We start from the raw sequence: 23,654 nt of genomic DNA on the forward strand, positions 1-23,654 counted from the left end.
GTGCACAAAATTTGAGAGAAATAAGCTTTTTGTGCGTATAGAACATTTCTGGTATATTTTATTTCAGCTCATGAAACATGGGACCAACACTTTACATGTTGCGTTTATATTTTTGTTAAGTATAGAACTAGAAATACATTTGAAGCAAGGTTTGCTCTTCTGCCATCTTTAGCCACCTCAGGACAGACATGAAAACACATCAATATGTAGTGTTTTGTGGTCATGCGTGACTTAGCAACGATCATGGGTTCAAACTCCCACAGGGAACACTTACAAAAAATGTATGTATTCAATTTATTGTAAGTTGCTTTGTGTAACAGTGTCTGGTAAGTGCTCTAACATAAACCTCTAGTTCTCTGTCCATTTCAATAATGGATGTTTTCTATAGGTAAGTGACAGCAGTGATGGATTGTGAGAAGCTGCCAGTGTTATGGCATGATTAAACGACTGTCAGTTTCTATGGAGCAGATGGACCAGGAGGTCTAATAAGGGCAATATAGGCTAAAGACACAGTGACAGAAAGTGTCACTAATAAAGACAAAGTGATGGTAAGTCACAGATGGATCCGTCTATTAGTGGCAATATAATCTCTTTCGACTTCAATGAGGCCCCTTCTTGGAAATTTGAGGATTGGTTGGGGGTGTTTTCACATGTAGCCCTCTTTAAAAGCAAACTCCAGGTGAGAAAAGGATGTACTGTGTACTCCTGTTGGAGATCTCAGCAGGCTATCCGAACAGACACTATTACGTCCATGTTGTCTCCAGAGTGTTTTATGGAAACTAGTATTGAAACCTGCCATTGACTACAGTATAATGGAAACTAGTATTGAAACCTGCCATTGACTACAGTATAATGGAAACTAGTATTGAAACCTGCCATTGACTACAGTATAATGGAAACTAGTATTGAAACCTGCCATTGACTACAGTATAATGGAAACTAGTATTGAAACCTGCCATTGACTACAGTATAATGGAAACTAGTATTGAAACCTGCCATTGACTACAGTATAATGGAAACTAGTATTGAAACCTGCCATTGACTACAGTATAATGGAAACTAGTATTGAAACCTGCCATTGACTACAGTATAATGGAAACTAGTATTGAAACCTGCCATTGACTACAGTATAATGGAAACTAGTATTGAAACCTGCCATTGACTACAGTATGATGTACAGTGCACTCTGTTTTGTAGGCCCGGGGCGATACCGGTATCGCAATATTTTTTCCATGACAGAAATGAAAAAGCAAACCAGACCAAACTCAGACAAAAAACCTCCTGTATGTATTGTGTGCTATAGCTCGGGAAATAAATCCATGTGACTCTGGATGACAACATAATGACGTTTGTTTCCAACATTATGGCTGTTTTTCTAAAGAAGTTTTAATCCGCGAGAGAGAGAGAGAGAGTGAACTTGAGAGAAAGAGAGAGAGAGAGAGAAAGGGAGGGAGAGACATTGTAAATACCACCAATATTTTATCTGTTTATTTACTGGATCTTCCCCCACTATTAGTACTACAACTATTTTCACATTGCTAAAACTAACATCAACCCAAAAACGATTAGAAATTAACAGTAAACATTGCAATCAAAAAGGTTGAAAAAAGATAAGCATTTCAAGTGTTACATTATGAGTGTTGTAGTACGAATAGAGGGGGAAGATCCAGTAAATAAACAGATATATGTTGGTGGTATTTACAATGTCTCTCCCTTCCTTTCTCTCGGTTTTTTGTTGATGTTAAATGTATTTCTTCTCACTTTAATTGATTGTTTATTTCACTTGCTTAGGCAAGGTGAACATGTTCCCCATAAAGCCCCTTAGAAATGAATTGAGGGAGAGAGAGAGAGAGAGAGAGAGAGAGAGAGAGAGAGAGAGAGAGAGAGAGAGAGAGAAAGAGAGAGAGAGAGAGACAGAGACAGAGAGAGAGAGAATTCAACATCCCAATTAGGATCTGGCTAAAAATACTTGAAACAGTTATAGAACCCTTTGATGTCTGCGTTCTGCTTACCAACCAATAATTCACAAAATGGGACATGCAGAATTCTGCAAAAACATCCTCTGTATCTAACGTAAAACACCAAATAATGCATGCAGAGCAGAATTAGAACGATACCCAATGATCAAAATCCAGAAAAGAGACGTTAAATTCTACAACCACCTAAAAGGAAGCAATTTCCAAACCTTCTATAACAAAGCCATCACTTATCAGAGACATTAACCCAGAGAAGAGTCCCCTCAGCAAGCTGGTCCTGGGGTTCTGTTCACAAACACAAAACCCACAGAGCCTCAGGACAGAAACAAAATTAGACCCAAACAAATCATGAGAAAACAAAAAGATAATTACTTGACACGTTGGAAAGAATTAACCAAAAAACTAAGCAAACTGGAATGCTGTTTGGCCCTAAACAGAGAGTACACGGTGGCAGAATACCTGACCACTGTGACTGACCCCAAATGAAGGAGAACTCTGACTATACACAGACTCAGTGAGCACACTGAAAGTTTGCTGGATCGAATCCCCGAGCTGACAAGGTAAACATCTGTCGTTCTGCCCCTGATCAAGGCAGTTAACTCATTGTTCCCTGGGAGTCGAAGACGTGGATGTTGATTATGGTTGACTCTTTGATTCAGAGGGGTTGGGTTAAATGCGGAAGACACATTTCAGTTGAATGCATTCAGTTGTACAACTGACTAGGTATCCCCCTTTCCCTTTCCCTTAGCCTTGCTATTGAGAGCGGCCGCCATAGGCAGACCTAGCTCTCAAGAGAAGACAGGATATGTGCACACTGCCCACAAAATGAGCTGGATAATTAGCTGCACTTCCTAACCTCCTGCCAAATATATGACCATATTAGAGACACATATTTTCCTCAGATTACACAGACCCACAAAGAATTTGAATACAAATCAGATTTTCATAAACTCCCATATCTATTAGGTGAAATACCACAGTGTGCCATCACAGCAGCAAGATTTGTGATCTTTCGTCACAAAAAAGGGTGAGCCAGTGAAGCACAAACATCACTGTAAATACAAACTATATTTATGTTGAGTTATTTGCCCTTTTGCACATTGTTGCAACACTTGAAATGTCTCTATTCTTTTGAAACTTTTTGGAGAGTAATGCTTACTGTTAATTTGTAATTGTTTATTTCACGTACATTTATTATCTATTTCAATTGCTTTGGCAATGTAACCATATGTTTCCCATGCCAATAAAGTCCATTGAATTGAATTGAGAGAGAGATAACATGCTGCGCTCACCCTTGCAGGCCAAGGTCCATATTGTGGTGTGGGTGGGGGAGGGTGTTCAATTGTCCACGCATAAGCTGACCTACCGACAGGACTCCCATTGTCTTGGATGATTAGAATACACTGACTCCCCCCCTGAATGTACTCTACAACTCCCCATACATATCCATTTCAATACAATTGTTTCCCCTGCACTTTCATATCATTTGCATATAATTTAATTGTGCATTGAGAATAGTATCCACACACTGCCAAAGTATGTTGCTTTTGATAACAAATGTAGGTGTATTTTCCTCAGGTGAAGAGTAATATACTACTGTTTGCACCACTTTGACTGCAAAAAGCCAGTCCCTGTCTGTTATTAAAAGCATTTAAATGCAGTAACATCTTGGCAGCCTGCCCAGTCCAAAGGCCTGTTGCCAAGGAAACAAATGACACCTGCTCTCTTGCTCTACTCCCTCCCTCCCCCAAGGCTCATATTTCAAATCTGTTTTTCCTGTAATCTCTGGTATACCTCATTGCCTTTCAGCTAAAAGCTTTTTGTTGTGGCATTGGAGCAAGAGAGCGAGAGAGGAAGTGAAAGAGAGGGAGTGGTTAAGAGAGGGGGAGGGAGGGAGAAAGAGGGGCCTCCTCCTAGTTGCTAGGGCAACTTGACATCACAGTGACGATTTCCTCCATTTAAAAGCTTTTAACCGGATCCCTCTCCTGCCCTAGGCCCCATTTTGAGTCCTCTTTCAGCTAAGCTCGGGGGAAGGGCACAGCACAGGCAGAGCGGTGTGTGACTGTTTGCAACCACATTCCACTGACAGCATAAGAAATAATGCTAAACAGCAGAGAAGGGCTTTCAAACTAAACCGTTTTTGGGGCCTATTTTTGTTTACAAAACCAAAACAGGAAGAGAGTGCTTTTGAGAGGGCTTTCAAAATGGCTGCCGAGGAGAGTTTTAGTTACCTCATTCCGGGCCACAGCGAGAAGCACAGAAGGGCCCGAAACTGGACCGATGCAGAGATGAAGGGGCTTCTGTATGTATGGGAACAGAATGTCGCCGAGCTGAAGAAATGTAAGAGGAACGCCAAGATCTACGAGAAGATGGCCCAGAGGTTCTTCGAGCTCACTGGAGAACAACGCCATCGGGAGGAGATAAAGATGAAAATCACCAACATGTCTTTCCAGTACAGGCAAGTGTAAGAAATAGCTTTTAATTATTTATTTGGGGGGGGGGGAGTTGAAAAAGGTGGCAACATAAATCCACAAAAATCTTGTATTGTATGAACGCACTTTAATATCCAGAAAGAACTGAGGTAGGCTACGTTGGAATGTAACTCCACAGGTGTCAGAGCATCCTGCATAACTAGAACTCAATACGGTCTGCTATGATACTTAGAAACCCAGACTTCTTATGTCCCCTACTTTACCCAAACCAAAATATACCATCCTTAACTCCTTGTTTGACAGGAAAATGAAGTGCACAACCAATGGGAGCGGTGGGACACCCGACTGGCCGTACTACAAAGCAATAGAGAAGCTCCTCACCAAGACTGACGATAATGGGACTATGAACCCGTTTGAGCTCCAGTCTCCTGGCCCCTCCACCTCCACAGAGGCCTCGATGTCCCATGCAGAGGGCCTCCCCACGGGCTTCCTTCCGGAGTACACAGGCTCCTCGGACGAGATGGAGATGAGGGAGGACCTGGATGGATGGGAGAGCTCTGGCAGCCTGCACTCTGGACTTCCCTGTCCTGAGTAAGGCCATGTTTACATATTGGGCTTCAAATGAGGAAACGGAGAGATAGAAAGAGAGAAAAAGACGACACCTCCTGAGAGAGAGAGAGAGAGAGAGAGAGAGGGAGAGAGAGAGAGAGAGAGAGAGAGAGAGAGAGAGAGAGAGAGAGAGAGAGAGAGATAGAGAGAGAGAGAGAGAGAGAGAGAGAGAGAGAGAGAGAGGGGGGCGGGGGTGCTGAGGTATTGAGCTAAACTGCCCACCCTTGCCGGGAGGGGTCGTCTATTGTCATTGGGACGGACTGATTGTCTCCACAAGGCTCTCTAAGTGATAAACATCACAGTGTATTGTGATGATAGTTAATTAGCATGAGAGTAATTAGCATACAGCAAGTTTACTTTAATTTCACATTATTTTGTAGTTCTCGGCTTATCCCAGAAACCGCTTTACCAAGTTTGATCGAAAAGGGCCCTACATACAGAACTCTTGAATGCTTGTATAACTCTCTCTATAAATTATGTCCTTACCATTGCTTTGACTAACAAAACCGCTTTCTGTCCAGTTCCCACCCGGCGCCGGCCAAGAGGAAGAAGGTGCACCAGCACCTGTCTCTGAAGCGGCGGAAGCTGAAGGTGATGGAGGCCATGCTGCAGGAGCAGCGAAAGGTGAGCCGGGCAGTGGAGGAGACGTGCCGCGAGGTGCGCCGCGTCATGCACCAGCAGAACTTCCTCCAGGTGCAGAGCCTGCAGCTCCAGGAGCGCATGATGAACCTGCTGGAGAAGATGATCCAGCCACTGACGGCCCCCACGCCAGCCTGGGGTGCTGCTGCCCAGCCTGGGGTCAAAGAGCCAGGCCAGGGATGAAGGGTCCAGTGTGAGGGATCAAGGAGGGTGGTGGTAGTGGTCAGGACTCCCTAAAAACACGCCACTTCGATACAAGGGACTTTTCGTAGCAGGTTAGGTGAGCATTTCTGCTGACCCTAAAACCTAACCCTTTCCCCAATCTTAACCTAATTCTCCTAACCTGCTACATTAATTCTCCTAACCTGCTGCGTAAGTTCTCCAAATCTGCTACGAAAAGTCGTAGCTATATCGAAATTGCGTCCCTGTGGTGCTCACTATATGGCTATGCTAGAAAATAAATGCCATATGCTACATGGCTATGTGTTATATGCTACATGGCTATGTGTTATATGCTACATGGCTATGTGTTATATGCTATAATATGGCTATGCTTCATCTGGTATATGGCACTTTTTAACAACTGATTGAGAGTAAATAATGTAAATCTCACCCTAACCTTACCCCTGACCTGAATGCTCACTGGCAGAGAGAGGAAAAAAGCAACTTGCTCATCAAAAGGCCGGTTTCGTCCTTTCTAGCATGGCCATCTAGTGGTTGCTGTGAGAGAGTGAGAGGTCAGGGGTGAGGGTTCAGAGGTGTATGGCTGAGGCTGCTTTAAGATAAGTTCCACCATTCATTGACCGATTTGAGAGATATCTACAAGCTAGGAAAATAGTGTGCTAATTCACAAAAGACAACATTTGTCCACAAATTCTAAATCTTAATGACAAAAGGCATGGGCATTTGGTGTTGTATCACTTATTTTCTAATGTGTGTCCTGCTATGGTGTATGTATCTTCCAACTAGCATAGCCTACTTGTTTGAAATGTATGACTGAAATAAAAACATATGTTCTGTTGTCATTTTTTGTCTGTCTTTCAACTATTCCTGTTACAATCTTGTCTCCCTTTCATCCTAAATATTGTCATAATGTAGCCGACATAAAGTCAGCATTCACACTTTGTGTGTACTGTCATGTATTATGATCTCCATACAATAACACATCATATTAAATGGTAACATACAGTACCAGTCAAAAGTCTGCACACACCTGCTCATTCAAGGTTTTTTCTTAATTTTTATTATTTTCTACCAAAAAGTGTTAAACAAATTAAAATATATTTTAGATTTTAGATTCTTCAAAGTAGCCACCCTTTGCCTTGATAAAGTCAGAGCATCTGCTGTCTCAGCCACTGCCTGTCACCAAGGGTGTACCCCAAGGCTCAATCCTAGGCCCCACACTTTTCTCAATTTACATCAACAACATAGCTCAGCTGGCCCCTCCCACAAATGTCATGTGGTTTGGTAAGAACAATGCCCCTTTCCCCACAGGTACTACCTCTGAGGGTTTAGAGCTTGAGATAGTCACCTCATACAAGTATTTGGGAGTATGGCTAGACGATACACTGTCCTTCTCTCAGCACATATCAAAGCTGCAGGCTAAAGTTAAATCTAGACTTGGTTTCCTCTATTGTAATCGCTCCTCTTTAACCCCAGCTGCCAAACTAACCCTTATTCAGATGACCATCCTACCCATGCTAGATTACGGAGACGTAATTTATAGATTGGCAGGTAAGGGTGCTCTCGAACGGCTAGATATTCTTTACCATTCGGTCATTAGATTTGCAATCAATGCTCCTTATAGGACACATTACTGCATACCCGTCGCAAGACCCACTGAGATATCTGAGATATCTACTGTAGCCCTCATCCTCACAACACCCGGTCTGACAGTAACATTCTGCAGGTGTGTTGAGTCATTGTCCTGATGAAAAATAAATGACAGTCCAACTAAGCGTAAACCAGATGGGATGGCGTATCGCTGCAGAATTGCTGTGGTAGCCATGCTGGTTAAGTGTGCCTTTAATTCTAAATAAATCACAGACAGTGTCACCAGTAAAGCAACCCCACACCGTCACACCTTCTCCTCCATGCTTCACAGTGGGAACCACACATGCAGAGATTTACATTTGTATTTTATTGAATCTTTATTTAACTAGGCAAGTCAGTTAAAAACAAATTCTTATTTACAATGACGGCCTACCAGAAGGCAAAGGCCTCCTGCGGGGACAAAACACATCACGTCAAGAGAGACACCACAACACTACATAAAGAGAGACCTAAGGTCAACAGCATAGCATGGCAGCAACACATGAAAACACAGCATGATAGCAACCATGATCATCCGTTCACCTACTCTGCGTCTCACAAAGACACGGCGGTTGGAACCAAAAATTGCAAATTTGGAGTAGATGTTGACATGGGTCTGTTACTTGAACTCTGTGAAGCATTTATTTGGGCTGAAATTTCAGAGGCTGGTAACTTTAATGAACTTATCCTCTGCAGTAGAGGTAACTCTGGGTCTTCCTTTTCTGTGGCGGTCCTCATGAGAGCCAGTTTCATCATAGCGCTTGATGGTTTTTGCGACTGCAAAATTGACTGACCTTCATGTTTTCAAGTAATGATGGACTGTCGTTTCTCTTTGCTTATTTGAGCGGTTCTTGCCATAATATGGACTTGGTCTTTTACCAAGTAGGACTATCTTCTGTATAACACCCCTACCTTGTCACAACACAACTGATTGGCTCAAATGCATTAAAAGTAAATACATTTCACAAATGAACTTTAAACAAGGCACACCTGTTAATTGAAATGCATTCCAAGTGACTAACCCGTGAAGCTGGTTGAGAGAATGCCAAGAGTATGGAAAGCTGTCATAAAGTCAAAGGGTAGCTACTTTGAAGAATCTCCAATATAAAATTTGTTTAGATTTTTTTACACTTTTTTGGTTACTATATGATTCAATGTGTTTTTTCATAGTTTTGATGTTTTCACTATTATTCTACAATGTAGAAAATAGTAAAAATAAAGAAAAACCATGTAATAAGAAGGTGTGTCTAAACTTTTGACGGGTACTGTATAATGTGTAACAAAACATACTACAGATGTAGGATCTTAATTTGATCACCCTGAGAACTTCTTTGCGATGCAGGACATTTTTAACTTGTAGTGTGTTTGAGGTTTAAAAGGGCTTCTGAATTTGCACTTTCAAATTGCAGGCTTGATTTTCCCTTAAGAAAAATGTATCAACCCTTAAAAAAAAGTGCATGAAATATAATCCACATCATTCACATTTTCTGTTGCCGCTGGATTATTTTCCTGCTGTAGCAAACTGGCTCAAATTAAGATCCTACATCTACACTACTGTTCAAATGTTTGGGGTCACTTAGAAATGTCCTTGTTTTCCATGAAAACATGCATTAAATGAGTTGCAAAATGAATAGGAAATATAGTCAAGACGTTGACAAGGTAATACATAATTATTTTTAATTTAAACGAAAATGGTGTCCTTTAAACTTTGATTTTGTCAAAGAATCCTCCATTTGTAGCAATTACAGCCTTGCAGACCTTTGGCATTCTAGTTTTAAATTTGTTGATGTAATCTGAAGAGATTTCACCCCATGCTTCCTGATGCACCTCCTACAAATTGGATTGGCTTGATGGGCACTTCTTACATACCATACGGTCAAGCTGCTCCCACAACAGCTCAATAGGGTTGAGATCTGGTGACTGTGCTGGCCACTCCATTATAGACAGAATACCAGCTGATTGCTTCTTCCCTAAATAGTTATTGCATTGTTTGGAGCTGTGCTTTGGGTCATTGTCCTGTTGTAGGAGGAAATTGGCTCCAATTAAGCACCGTCCACAGGGTATGGCATGGCGTTGCAAAATGGAACGATTGCCTTTCTTCTTCAAGATCGCTTTCACCCTGTACAAATCTCCCACTTTACCACCACCAAAGCACCCCCAGACCATCACATTGCCTTCACCATGCTTGCCAGATGGCGTCAAGCACTCCTTCAGCATCTTTTCATTTTGTCTGAGTCTCACGAATGTTCTTCTTTGTGATCCGAACACCTCAAACTTAGATTAGTCTGTCCATAACACTTTTTTCCAATCTTCCTCTGTCCAGTGTCTGTGTTCTTTTGCCCATCTTAATCTTTTATTTTTATTGGCCAGTGTGAGATATGGCTTTTTCTTTGCAACTCTGCCTAGAAGGCCAGAATTCCAGAGTCACCTCTTCACTGTTGACGTTGAGACTGGTGTTTTGCGGGTACTATTTAATTAAGCTGCCAGTTGAGGACTTGCGAGGCGTCTGTTTCTCAAACTAGACACTCTAATGTACTTGTCCTCTTGCTCAGTTGTGCACTGGGGCCTCCCACTCCTCTTTCTATTCTGGTTATATTCAGTTTGCTCTGTTCTGTGAAGTGAGTAGTACACAGCGTTGTACGAGATCTGCAGTTTTTTGGCAATTTCTCGCATGGAATAGCCTTAATTTCTCAGAACAAGAATAGACTGACGAGTTTCAAAAGAAAGACCTTTGTTTCTGGCCGTTTTGAGCCTGTAATCAAACCCACAAATGCTGATGCTCCAGTTACTAGTCTAAGAAGGACAGTTTTATTGATTCTTTAATCAGAACTAAAGTTTTCAACTGTGCTAATATAATTGCAAAGGGTTTTCTAATGATCAATTAGCCTTTTAAAATGATAAACTTGGATTAGCTAACACAACGTGCCATTGGAACACAGGAGTGATGGTTGCTGATAATGGACCTCTGTACGCCTATGTAGATATTCCATTAATTATCAGCCGTTTCCATCTACAATAGTCATTTACAACAATAACAATGTCTACACTGTATTTCTGATCAATTTATGTTATTTTAATGGACAAAAAAATTTGCTTATCTTTCAAAAGCAAGGACATTTCTAAGTGACCCCAAACTTTTGAACGGTAGTGTATCTGTATGTGATATATCTGATATGGCAGCTAGTGCCTTGACTGAAAAAGTCCTCATTCAGAGGGAAGGGATATACAATATATGTTGTTAAAACAATTTTTGGGGATCACATTGAGCGATTGATTGATAGTGCAAGACATCCTAATTAGACAAATCTAGGATATGGTTAGTGTTGTGGATAATTTGAGAAGACAGTTCCATTAACTCACTTAAAACCGCATTGTCTTGAGGTGCTCTCTTATGTGAAACCATGGGATTAAATAGAATGGAGTTGAATGTAGTTTTGCCACATATAGGCTTTGCATTTTACATTTGTGAAAACAGCTAAATAATATACAGAAAAATATACAAAAAAATATCAATAGCCTGCTTATTCGATTCAAATGACTATCTATCACTTCACTATCTTACAAGGCCTAAGGTTTTTGTCCAGGGTTTTAGTAGGCCTAAACATACATAAAACCTCTCGGCTTTCACTGTTTCCATTGACTGACTCACTGTGTCTATTTGACTGTGGTGTGCAATAGGACCATGTGACTCACTCCCCTTGCGACCTTGCAGCATTTTGACCATAATTCACTGTTTTTGTGTTGTTGTTTTTCTCTCCTGGCAGGATGCAACAAATGATGACCCCTTGAGCGGTGTAATTCATCCTGTCATGTTAATTAGCTTGTTATATATCCATCATTAACTGTGTGGTGGTGGTTGCATTTAATAGCCATTTAGGCTACATCTGCATAGTCATTTGTAAATTAGCGCATGTTGGTAATGATATGTGTTTGAAACGTGGCCTGAACAACAACAACAATGTTTTTATTTAGGCTATCAATTTCAGATGATCAGAACCAATAGGATCACCGCAAATATTTGAATATTGAGCTCTCAGACAGGGGGATTGGCGAAAGAAATCACGTGCTCTGAAAACGATGTCATGGTTACTATGAAGGACGCTTTGTAATCCCCAACAATGAATGGATGCGGGTGGAGTTTGTCATCCGTGGTTTATGGAATACCATAATACTGGAGGGAAACTTTGGAAAATATAATTTATATTACGGAAACTACGCACGTTTGGATTTCTAACTAGTTTGGACTGTTGGGAGTATGCAACCTTTAAACTGACTTCATGAAGCTTTGAAACGGTAATTTCAGTCTCAGTACTGGCAACATTGTATCTAGACGTCGAGAGTGTGGGAGACTACTTTACATTTAATACTAGGAAATATTTTACCAAGGCTATTTTTTGTTTTGTTGTATTTTGATGGACAATGCCGAACTAATCTGCTGTTTTGTAAACATTTAACTAAGAGCGGTAGAGAAACGATGTCAAACGAAACCAAATCAAGGCGCTCGAGCATGTTTCATTAACAAACGTCTCGCTTGAATGCTCGTGCATTGATTGAACCGTTCTTGAGAAGGGGGCCAGCTGGCGCTGTCTACTCTATGGCAAGTAGATGGTTCATTTGCACGCTGACATGGGACCAGGCTAAATGGTCTCTTCAACCCATACTTGTCTGCTTAAACTATAACAACTCATACATATATTTTCGTAAAAAAATCTGGAGATTGTTATAGGGTGCAGCATTATTGTTGCAGAATGAAATCGTATAGTATTTTCTTAACAGTGAATGTTTCTAAATATAGGGGAAATATATTTTATGGCTTTTGTGCACAATACATTGTATCACACCATTATTATTTCGTTTATACATTGTATAACACAATATGTTGTGTATCATAATGATATCACATGTTAAGTGTTACGGTTTCAGTTTGTTAAAAATAATGTTACAGTAGGCCTATGCCTAATCATTATTTGATACACTGTATTTCACTCAGCTTAAATCTCTCTCTCTTGTCTACTTTTAGTGTTTACACTTCAGTGTTGGCACTAAAGAGATATCACTCCAGAGTGACATTCAGTTCCAACGCTCTGCATCTGAAAAAACGGCCACATTCAGGATGAGGATGCCGGGACAGGCTGAAGGGGCGCGGAGGCGTCTGGATTTGACCTCTCCTCATGAAGTCAGACGGGTTGAGGTTGTTCGAGGACGTGTAGGATACGGGTTTACCTTATCGGGACAAGGCCCGTGCCTCTTGAGTGGTATATTGGAGGGCAGCCCTGCAGACCATGTGGGACTGAAGCAGGGGGATCGTATAGTGAGTGTCAACGGAACTGATGTGGCAAAGGCATCCCATGAGGCTGTGGTGCAGTTGATTGGCACCTGTAAAGGCCCCTTACGGTTGGTGGTGCTTGTCGGGAGTGGGCCCTCGGTGGACCTATCCTCCAGCGACGAGGAGTTAAGGATTTCTAGAACAGAGGGAAAGGGTCTTTTTCAGAACGGGGGAGTTTTTCGCACTGTTTCGGACCACTCTGGCAACTCGTCATCTAACTCCGTAAATGCCACCCCAGCTAAACAAAGACCTGTGTCAGAACCTGACATGTCCCACTGGATCCAGCCTTCGAACTCCAAAACCCAGCCTCTCTTCCTATCTGAGGAGGAAACCGCCCGAGTGGCAGACGGCGACTCTGTTTTCAACGAGCAGGAGGATGATATGAATCGAGACTGGAGTATTCTGAACACAGCCATGGTGGTGGGCTACCTGGGCTCTACTGAACTGATCTTGGCCTTGTCCAGACACGGCTCAGAGGACGACTGCCTACAGGTGATCTGCGGGTGTATCAGACATATGGGCACAGAGCAGGAGACCCACACGCTGGTGATGATGGAGATCATGTTCGACTGCGTCCGCCTCTGTGATGACACAGGAGCCATTCTGGCCGCCTTCCCCGCCGAGAACCTTGTCCTGGGCGTGGTGTGTTCCGAGGACAGGCGCTTTTTTTGTCTGGTCACCACTGCACACATCTCTGGCGGCCACGTTGGCCAGAACGGTCCCCTGAGTACCTCCTGCCACGTCTTCTTCATCGACCCCGAGCTGTGCCACCACAGTGACCACCTGGGCATCACAGGGCGCTTCGGCTTCGACTGCACGCCCGACCCAGACACCCAGGGCTGCCTGGAGTTCCCCCTCACTCCCCCCTCCGTCCTCCAGTTTGTATCTGTCTTATACTGTGACATGGGGGAGGCAGTGGAGAGGCTTAGAACCAGGCTGGACAGAGACTCAGCCCACCACCTCCACACGCAACAGAATCGCAGCAGTACCGGTAAGAATGGCAGCGCCAGCAGCAACGGAGACAGCGGGATCGGAAACACCTCCCCCCCTGAGGAAAGAGCGGACAGGGATTTCCCCACCGCCCGCGGAAACGACCCTGGGGGCCAGCTCCCCAGCTGTCCATGGGAGGATTACCCCCAGGCTGAAGGAGACCTCACCCAAATAGTAGCTCATCAAAATGGCTGCCTAAAACTAAACGGCCATCCTAATCCAGGCAGCACAAATTCCCTTTCCGAATCTCTACCTGGCCCGGCGTCGTTAACCGGCCCATCCGGTGGCCCTCCTCCCACGCTGGAGTTTCAGTTCAAGCCCCCGCCACCACCGTACCCTCTGGCTAAGAACCAGAAACAGAGCCTAACAGGAGGAGGCTCCTTCAGAAGCAGTCAGCGCTGGTTCTCTATGAGTGTTAAGCAGAGATGGCCTAAGGGCCGAGGTGGAGAGCCCGAGTCCCAGGCAACACCGGCCACTAACAGCTGGTCAGGACCAGCCATGGTGGGTAGCACCAACGCTCTGCCACCCCCCATGAGCCAGATCCCACCAGACAGGTACCTGGCAGCAGAGACCATGATGCTGCTGCCCCAGAGGGAGGAGTGGGCCAAACGACTCTGGAGAGTAGAATCTGGAGAGCTGCTGAATGGAAATCACAGGAAAGATGCCAATACCAAAGTAAGATAAGAAGAGGGAATGCTGTGTCAAAGCTTGTATGTGTTTACCCTTTATTTAACTAGGCAAGTCAGTTAAGAACAAATTCTTATGTACAACAGCCCACCCCAGCAACACTGGGCCAATTATGCACCACACTATTGGACTCTCAATAACAGCCAGTTGTCATACTGCCTGGAATTGAACCAGGGTCTGTAGTGACTCTTGTAGCAATGAGGTGCAGTGTCTTAGACCACTGCACCACCCGGGAGCCCAGAGTAAATTTTTCCAGGGTGTGACCCTAACCCAAAGTTAAGATAGCTCCAATATTTGCTTTGTGCAACGCAACAAAAAATACATTTGCATGCTCCCTTCTGTTTAGCATCTGGTTTTGTGTTTCTGTTTGCTTTATGTTCAACTACATTCTACAGGAAGTGATAAAACATTTGCAGGAGTTGGGTTGCCAGGCGCTGAGAGGGTGGACAGACCATTCACTCTGACACATCAGCCATTTCACTGCTCAATTGGCTGTGAATTGAGCTTGAAAAAGCCACCTGTTAGCTTATACCTCAATGATGTCATTGTCATAAATCCACTTCCAGAGAAAGTTCAGTTCCAAACAGCCTTTTCTGTTCATCTCCTCATTGTCCACAAGATGTCCCTGTTTCACTATTTAACTGTGATGGGAGTGAGTTTCCCCATGGAAGAAGTACTTAAATGAAAACTTACAGGTAACTGCAAAAATAATGGAAACACTTGAGTAAATGAGGGAAACAAAGTTTAATGAAAGCAGGTGCTTCCACACAGGTGTGGTTCCTGAGTTAATTAAGAAATGAACATTCCATCATGCTTAGAGTCATGTATAAAGATGTTGGGCAGGCCATTATTTTGGCCATTATCACAGTAAATATAATGTTATTCGTCACATTCTTCATTAACCACAGGTGTAGACTAACATTGAAATGCTTACTTTCCAGCAATGCAGGAGAAAGAAAATAGCAAAGTACAAATAAATACACAATGAGTAATGATAACTTGGCTACACAGGAGGTTGGTAGCACCTTAATTGGGGAGGACGGGCGCTTGGTAATGGCTGGAGCAGAATTTGTGGAATGGTATCAAATTAATCAAACACATGGTTTCCATGTGTTTAACGCCATTCCATGTGCCTCGTTCCAGCAATTATTACGAGCAGTCCTCCCCTCAGCAGCCTCCACTGCTTGGCTATATATATGGGGTACCAGTACCAAGTTGATGTGCAGGGGTATGAGGTAATTGAGGTAGATACAGTGCCTTCATAAAGTATTCATACCCCTTGACTTATTCCACATTTAGTTGTGTTAAAGACTTTGTTTCTCAACCATTTACACACAACACCCCATAATGACAAAGTGAAAACATGTTTTTAGATTTTTTATCAAATTTATTGAAAATGAAATACAGAAATATCTTGTTTGCATACTTATTCACACCCGAGTCAATACTTTGTAGAAGCATCTTTGGCAGTGATTACCTCTGTCTTTCTGGGTAAGTCTATAAGAGCTTTCGACACCTGGATTGTGCAACATTTGCCCATTATTCTTTTCAAAATTCTCCAAGCTCTGTCAAGCTCTGTCTATGGTAAGATCATTTTCAGGTCTTGCCATAGATTTTTAAGCAGATTTAAGTCCAAACTTTCATTCGGTCATTCAGGAACAAGCATTTCGCTATACCTGCAATAACATCTGCCAAATATGTGTATGTGACCAATACAATTTGATTTGATTGATATTGTCTTCTTGGTAAGCAACTCTAGTGTAGATTTGGCCATGTGTTTTAGGTTATTGTCCTGCTGAAAGGTGAATTAATCTCCCAGTGTCTGATGGAAAGCAGATTGAACCAGGTTTTCCTCTAGGATTTTGCCTGTGCTTAGCTCCATTCTGTTTAGTATTTTATCCTGGAAGAACTTCCCAGTCCTTAACGATTACAAGCATACCCATAACATGATGCAGCCATCACTATGCTTGAGTGGAGAAAGTGGTAATCAGTAATGTGTTTTATTGGATTTGCCCCACTTTGCATTCAGGACAAAAAGTGACTTAATTGCTTGGCCACATTTTTTGCAGTATTACTTTAGTGCCTTGTTGCAAACAGGATGCATGTTTTGGAATATTTTTATTCTGTGCAGACTTCCTTCTTTTCATTCTGTCAATTAGGTTAGTATTGTGTAGTAACTACAATGTTGTTGATCCATGCATAGTTTTCTTGTCACGACTTCCGCCGGAATTGGTCCCTCTCCTTGTTCGAGCGGCACTCGGCGGTCGACGTCACCGGCCTTCTAGCCATCGCCGATCCACTTTTCATTTTCCATTTGTTTTGTCTTTGTTTTCTACACACCTGGTTTCAATTCCCCCATTACATGTTCATTATTTAACCCTCTGGTTTCCCCCATGTTTGTGTGCATGTTTGTTTTAGTGTTCAGGCTGTTACTGACGGCTGGTATTTTGTTGCTGGGTTTTGTTATTACGCCCGTTTATCTCGTGGTACCGGTATTTTTCCCGCACCATAGTATTGTGTTTATACTGGTGTTATCTTGTATTAAATACCTTGTCCACGCATCTCAGCTCTCCTGCGCCTGACTCCTTTCACCAGTTACCCACAGCCTTGACAGAAACACGCACCCACTTGGAATGGAGTCAGCAGGAGCAGGTGCCCCTGCAGTAGGTGTTGAGGAGCGAGTCCAGCAGCACACTGCCATGCTACAGCATCTCGGCAGCGCCATGGATTGCGTTCTACTAACCATGGAGCGCTGGGAGAGAAGAGGAGTCCCTCCAGCGTCTCCACCAGCACCACCAGTCTCACCATCACTCACCCCTCCTTCACCCGGGCCCAGTGGGATTCGGCTCGCCCTCCCGAGGGAGTATGATGGAACGGCGGTGGGTTGTCAGAGGTTCTTGCTCCAACTAGAGCTCTACCTGGCAACCGTCCACCCGGCTCCTTCGGGTCGTGAGAGCGTGGCCGCTCTCCTGCCTCTCAGGGAAAGCCCTGGAGTGGGCCAACGCCGTATGGGGGGAAGAAGAAGCGGTGTTGGACCACTTTGAGGATTTCACCCGTCTTTGACCACCCGCCTGAGGGTAGAGCAGCGGGTAAACGTCTCGTCCACCTAAGGTAGGGGACGAGGAGCACACAGGAGTTCATGTTGGAATTCCGGACCCTGGCCGCCGGCCCGGTATGGAACGACAGGGCCCTGATCGATCACTACCGGTGCAGTCTGCGCAAGGACGTCCGTCGGGAGTTGGCCTGCAGGGACACCACTCTGACATTCGACCAGCTGGTGGACCTGTCCATCCGGCTGGATAACCTGCTGGCTACCCGCGGACGTCCAGATCGGGGTCTGTCGGTTCCATCCCCCAGCACCACTGCTCCGACGCCCATGGAGCTGGGAGGTGCTGCACTTAGGGCGACCGAAGTAGCGGCCGTTCCATGCACCATCTGTGGCCGCAGAGGGCACACTGCCGGTCGGTGCTGGGGAGGTTCCTCTGGGAGTCGAGGCAGCAGGCAGGGCGCTCTCGTGTCACCCCAGGTAAGTCGGCACCACATGTTTTTGTTTATTAATTTTCCTGAATTTTCCCCGCATTCCCAGCATAAGGCGCTCGTAGATTCAGGCGCAGCTGGGAATTTTATTGACAGATCATTTGCCCATAGTTTAAGGATCCCCATTGTTCCTGTGGATATGCCCTTCCCTGTGCACGTCCTAGATAGTCGACCATTAGGGTCAGGGCTAATTAGGGAGGCCACCGCTCCACTGGGCATGGTTACGCAGGAGGGTCACAAGGAGAGAATCAGTCTCTTCCTTATTGATTCTCCTGCGTTTCCCTGGTTGGCCTGTCATGACCCCACTATTTCGTGGCAACAGAGGTCTCTCACGGGGTGTTCACGAAAGTGCTCAGGGTGATGTTTATGGGTTTCCGTCGGTGCTACTACAGTGGAAAGTCCAGACCAGGTCTCCACCGTGCACATCCCCTCTGAATATGCCGATTTGGCTCTCGCTTTCTGTAAAAAGAAGGTGACTCAATTACTACCACATCGACGGGGGGATTGTGCGATAAATCTCCTGGTAGACGCAGCACTTCCCAGGAGTCACGTGTATCCCCTGTCGCAAGAGGAGACGGCGGCTATGGAAACATATGTCTCCGAATCTCTGGGGCAGGGGTACATTCGGCCCTCCACTTCACCTGCCTCCTCGAGTTTCTTTTTTGTGAAGAAGAAGGATGGAGGTCTGCACCCGTGTATTGACTATCGAGGCATCAACCAAATCACTGTGAGGTACTGTTACCCGCTACCTCTCATCGCCGGTGCGATCGAGTCAATGCACGGGGCGCGCTTCCTCACAAAATTGGATCTTAGGAGCGCCTACAACCTGTTGCTTATCCGGGAGGGGGACGAGTGGAAGACGGCATTTAGTACCACCTCAGGGCACTATGAGTACCTCGTCATGCCGTACGGGTTGATGAATGCTCCATCAGTCTTCCAGGCCTTTGTAGACAAGATTTTCTGGGACCTGCACGGGCAGGATGTAGTGGTGTATATCGACGACATTCTGATATACCTGGCTACACGCGAGCATGTGTCCCTGGTGCGCAGGGTTCTTGGTCGACTGTTGGAGCATGACCTGTACGTCAAGGCTGAGAAGTGCCTGATCTTTAAACAGTCCGTCTCCTTCCTAGGGTACCGCATTTCCACTTCAGGGGGTGGAGATGGAGAGTGACCGCATTTCAGCCGTGCGTAATTGGCCGACTCCCACCATGGTAAAGAAAGTGCAGCGTTTTTTTAGGGTTTGCCAACTACTACCGGAGGTTTATCCAGGGTTTTGGTCAGGTAGCGGCTCCCATTACATCACTGCTGAATGCGGGACCGGTGCGTTTGCAGCGGTCTGAGGCGGACAGGGCTTTTGGTCACCTGAGGGCTCTGTTTACCTCGGCTCCGGTGCTGGCTCATCCTGATTCCACTTTGGCATTCATAGTGGAGGTGGACGCGTCCGAGGCTGGGATAGGAGCCATGCTCTCTCAGCGCTCGGGTACGGCACCAAAGCTCCGCCCCTGTGCCTTCTTTTCGTAGAAGTTCAGCGTGGCGAAACGAAACTATGACGTGGGGGACTGGGAGCTGTTGGCTGTCGTCAAGGCGTGGAGACATTGGCTTGAGGGGGCTAAACACCCTTTTCTCATCTGGACGGACCACCGCAATCTGGAGTACATCCGGGCGGTGAGGAGACTGAACCCTCGCCAGGCAAGGTGGGCCATGTTCTTTACCCGTTTTGTCTTCACCCTGTCCTACAGACCAGGTTCCCAGAACGCGAAGGCAGACGCACTGTCCCGGATGTATGACACAGAGGAGCGGTCCATGGATCCCACTCCCATACTCCCGGCTTCTTGCCTGGTGGCACCGGTAGTGTGGGAGCTGGATGCGGACATCGAGCGGGCGTTACGTACAGAACCCACTCCCCTCCAGTGTCCAGCTGGGCGTCTGTACGTTCCGTTTGCTGTCCGCGACCGTTTTATCTATTGGGCTCACACGTCACCCTCCTCTGGTCATCCAGGCATCGGTCGGACAGTGCGCTGTCTTAGTGGGAAGTACTGGTGGTCCACCTTGGCTAAGGACGTGAGGGTTTATGTTTCCTCCTGCTCGGTGTGCGCCCAGTGCAAGGCCCCTAGGCACCTGCCCAGAGGGAAGTTACAACCCTTACCCGTTACACAACGGCCGTGGTCGCACCTGACGGATCTTCCTCTCTCACAGGGTAACACCACTATCCTGGTCGTTGTGGATCGGTTTTCTAAGTCCTGCCGTCTCCTACCTTTGCCCGGTCTCCCTACGGCCCTACAGACTGCGGAGGCCCTGTTCACACATGTCTTCCGGCACTACGGAAGTAGTGTCTGAGGACATAGTATCTGATCGAGGTCCCCAGTTCACGTCAAGGGTCTGGAGGGCGTTCATGGAACGTCTGGGGGTCTCGGCCAGCCTTACCTCAGGTTTTCACCCCGAGAGTAAACGGGCAGGTGGAGAGAGTAAACCAGGATGTGGGTAGGTTTCTGCGGTCTTATTGCCAGGACTGGCCGGAGAGTGAGCGGCATTCATATCCTGGGCAGAGATGGCCCAGAACTCGCTACGCCACTCCTCTACCAACCTCTCCCCCTTCCAGTGCGTATTGGGGTACCAGCTGGTTCTGGTGCCGTGGCATCAGAGCCAGATCGAGGCTCCTGCGGTGGACGACTGGTTTAGGCACTCGGAGGAGACATGGGACGCCACTCATGTGCACCTTTAGCAGACCGTGAGGCATCAGAAAGCCAGCGCAGTGAGGCCTCGGTTTTTGCACCGGGGGCCCGGGTCTGGCTCTCAACCCGAAACCTGCCTCTCCGCCTGCCCTGCCGGAAGCTTGGCCCACGGTTAGTGGGGCCATTCAATGTCCTGAGGACATTCTCAGGCCGGTGGTGGCTGGTCCATTCCAGGAGTACTGGACTCGAGGCGTCGGTCGAGGGGCCTTCAGTACCTCGTGGAGTGGGAGGGATACGGTCCGGAGGAGAGATGCTGGGTGCCGGTGGAGGACGTATTGGACCCTTTGATGCTGTGGGAGTTCCACCGTCTCCATCCGGATCGCCCTGCGCCTCGCCCTCCGGGTTGTCCCCGAGGCCGGTGTCAGCGCACTGCTGGAGCTGCGAATGCTTCCTCTCCGGCAACTGAGTTAGGAAGCACGCCTGTGGCTTTGTAGTGACTGGGTGTATGGATACACTGCCCAATGTCTGCTTTTTTCTTTTTCTTACCCATCTACCATTAGGTGCTTTTCTTTGTGAGGCATTGAAAACCTCCCAGGTCTTTGTGGTTGAATCTGTGTTTGAAATTCACTGCTTGACTGATAATTGTATGTATGGGGTACAGAGATGTAGTAGTCATTTAAAAATCATGTTAAACACTATTATAGCACATTTTTCACTCCTGAACTTATTTAGGCTACCATAACAAAGGGATTGAATACTTATTGACTCAAGACATTTCAGCCTTTCATTTTTAATGTATTTATTAACAAAAATTGAAAAACATAATTACACTTTGAAATTATATGGGGTATTGTGTGACCCCCAAAAATCTATGTTTAATCCATTTTCAATTCAGGCTATAACACAACAAAATTTGGAAAAGTCAAATTGTATGAATACTTCCTGAAGGCACTGTATGTACATACAGTATAACTAGGAATAAATTGACTAGGCAACAGGATGGATAATAAACAGTAGCAGCAGCGTATGTGATGAGTCAAAAAAACTTTGCGCAAAAAGGGTCAATGCAGATAGTCCGGGTACCTATTTGGCTAACTATTTAACTAACTATTTAGCAGTCTCATGGCTGGGGGGTAGAAGCTGTTCAATGTCCTGTTGGTTCCAGACTTGGTGCATCGGTACCGCTTGCCGTTCGGTAGCAGAGGGTGGCTGGAGTCTTTGACAATTTTTAGGGTCTTCCTCTGACACCGCCTGGTATAGAGGTGATGTACTAGAGGCCCCAGTGATGTACTGGGCCGTACGCACTACCCTCTATATCGCCTTACAGTCGGATGCCAAGCAGTTGCCATAACAAGCGGTGATGCAGCCAGTCAAGATCGTCTCAATGGTGCAGCTGTAGAACTTTTTGAGGATCTGAGGGCCCATGCCAAATCTTTTCAAAGCCTCCTGATGGGGAAAGGCATTGCCATGCCCTCTTCATGACTGTGTTGGTGTGTGTGGACCATGATAGATCCTTAGTGATGTGGACACAGAGCAACTTGAAGCTCTCGACCCGCTTCACTACAGCCCCGTCGATGTGAACGAGGGCATTCGGCCCTCCGTTTCCTGTAGTCCACGATTAGCTCCTTTGTCTTGCTGATTTTTGGCTGCCATGGCGATGCCCCCATAGGGTGACAATGCCCCCATCCACATGGCACAAGTGGTCACTGAATGGTTTGATAAGCATGAAAACGATGTAAACCATATACAATGGCTATCTTAGTTACCAGATCTCAACCCAATTGAACACTTATGGGAGATTCTGGGGCGGTGCCTGAGAGTGTTTCCCACCACCATCGACAAAACACCAAAAGTATGGAATTTCTTTTGGAAGCAACTAGTGATGCGCGGGTTGACTCATAACCCGTAGTCCCCGCGGTTATATGTGCGGGGTGGGCGGGTTAAGGGTCATGTAATATTGTGAATAATGAGATGCATTAAAATCCATAAATGGGTAGAATAAAGAGTAAACAATGCATTAAATAAATAAATTATTGTGCAATTCATGTCTATATGCTAGATTGAGGTTTTTCCTTTCGTTCTTTTTATCTGATGTTAGTGTGTAGCCTAAGCTTTAGGGCCTGACTGTAGCGTGCAAAATACATGCCATTTGTCAAATCATTTTTTTACTTGTTAAGTTAATGTCAATCCACTGAGACAAAAAGGACAATGTCGGTGTTTAATTCAAAAAGAGAAAAGCTTTGAAATAGAGAGTTGAAAATAAATAGAAGGGAGGGCCAGAACAGTAGTTTAATGTTTGGGAAAGATTTGGTTAAAGAGGATGATAGCAGTGTTATGTGTGATGATTGTGAGGTGCTATGGAAAATCGACAGTCGCAAGACGGGGACTTCAAAATGTCACATCAAGGGAACTGTACTCTTCAGATGGGTTAAATGGAATACTAGCCTATCTGAACTCTGGACACTGACTGTAGGTCTATAACCTCTCACATAGCTTAATATAGTGTTAACCTCTGCAGAATTAGGCATTGCTTGCAGTAAAATTATACACCAAATGTACGTTTTGACTCGGGAACAGAAATGTAGAAATATTATTTATTTATTTTCGCATCATGACAGAATTACAGACGGTCCCTAACGGCGTGTTCAAAGTGCTGTCTTTATCAGCATCATAAAAGCTGATTGTATTTCAACCACATAAAATATACATTCAAGCCAAACTGAAATCTTATCAAAAACATGTTGGGTCTTTTAACAGCTTCTAATTTTCCTCAAAACCAAACTGATGTCATTTGGAATTTTGCACAACATTTTTCGCTATTGCATATTCTCTGCTGTCCCTAAAAGTCTTTGCTACTTGAGAGAAGCAGAGATAAAAGCGAAAACAAACTTTACCGATGTTAACTAGATTTAACCATTCATTCTATTGTTTTATGACATTCTGGTGAGCAAGGGTTTGTTTAGTCTTCTAG

General features: G+C 45.1%; 2 protein-coding genes across 4 annotated transcripts in view; both read left to right on the forward strand.

Moving 5' to 3' along the window:
- Positions 1–3,784: 3,784 nt before the first annotated feature.
- LOC129864842 (myb/SANT-like DNA-binding domain-containing protein 1) lies at positions 3,785–6,681 on the forward strand. 2 transcript variants are annotated; one of them, XM_055937126.1, is made up of 3 exons: positions 3,785–4,440; positions 4,712–4,999; positions 5,539–6,681. In XM_055937126.1, the coding sequence occupies exons 1-3, from the start codon at positions 4,181–4,183 to the stop codon at positions 5,837–5,839; spliced, it is 849 nt and encodes a 282-aa protein (XP_055793101.1). In that variant the 5' UTR covers positions 3,785–4,180; the 3' UTR covers positions 5,840–6,681. The 2 variants fall into 2 exon arrangements, with proteins under 2 accessions (XP_055793101.1, XP_055793102.1); XM_055937127.1 differs by having other exon boundaries at positions 3,786–4,434.
- Positions 6,682–11,563: 4,882 nt separating this feature from the next.
- Positions 11,564–23,654, forward strand: part of LOC129865802 (regulator of G-protein signaling 12-like) — a 92,972-nt gene continuing 80,881 nt past the window's right edge. For both annotated transcript variants that reach the window (XM_055938814.1, XM_055938815.1), the window contains exons 1-2: positions 11,564–11,761; positions 12,489–14,459. In XM_055938814.1, the coding sequence (XP_055794789.1) occupies positions 12,582–14,459 (1,878 nt within the window). In that variant the 5' untranslated portion in view covers positions 11,564–11,761; positions 12,489–12,581. The remainder of the gene's footprint in view (positions 11,762–12,488; positions 14,460–23,654) is intronic.

Source organism: Salvelinus fontinalis, chromosome 11, assembly GCF_029448725.1.
Source record: "Salvelinus fontinalis isolate EN_2023a chromosome 11, ASM2944872v1, whole genome shotgun sequence".
NCBI classification, from domain to species: Eukaryota; Metazoa; Chordata; class Actinopteri; order Salmoniformes; family Salmonidae; genus Salvelinus; species Salvelinus fontinalis.

Bases quoted from the DNA above. Each gene is read 5' to 3' on its own strand.
- LOC129864842 (XM_055937126.1), top strand. From the start codon at position 4,181: ATGGCTGCCGAGGAGAGTTTTAGTTACCTCATTCCGGGCCACAGCGAG. The intron at 4,441-4,711 runs GTAAGAAATAGC...CTTGTTTGACAG, and splicing joins TCTTTCCAGTACAGGCAAGT to GAAAATGAAGTGCACAACCA. The intron at 5,000-5,538 runs GTAAGGCCATGT...CTTTCTGTCCAG, and splicing joins TCTGGACTTCCCTGTCCTGA to TTCCCACCCGGCGCCGGCCA.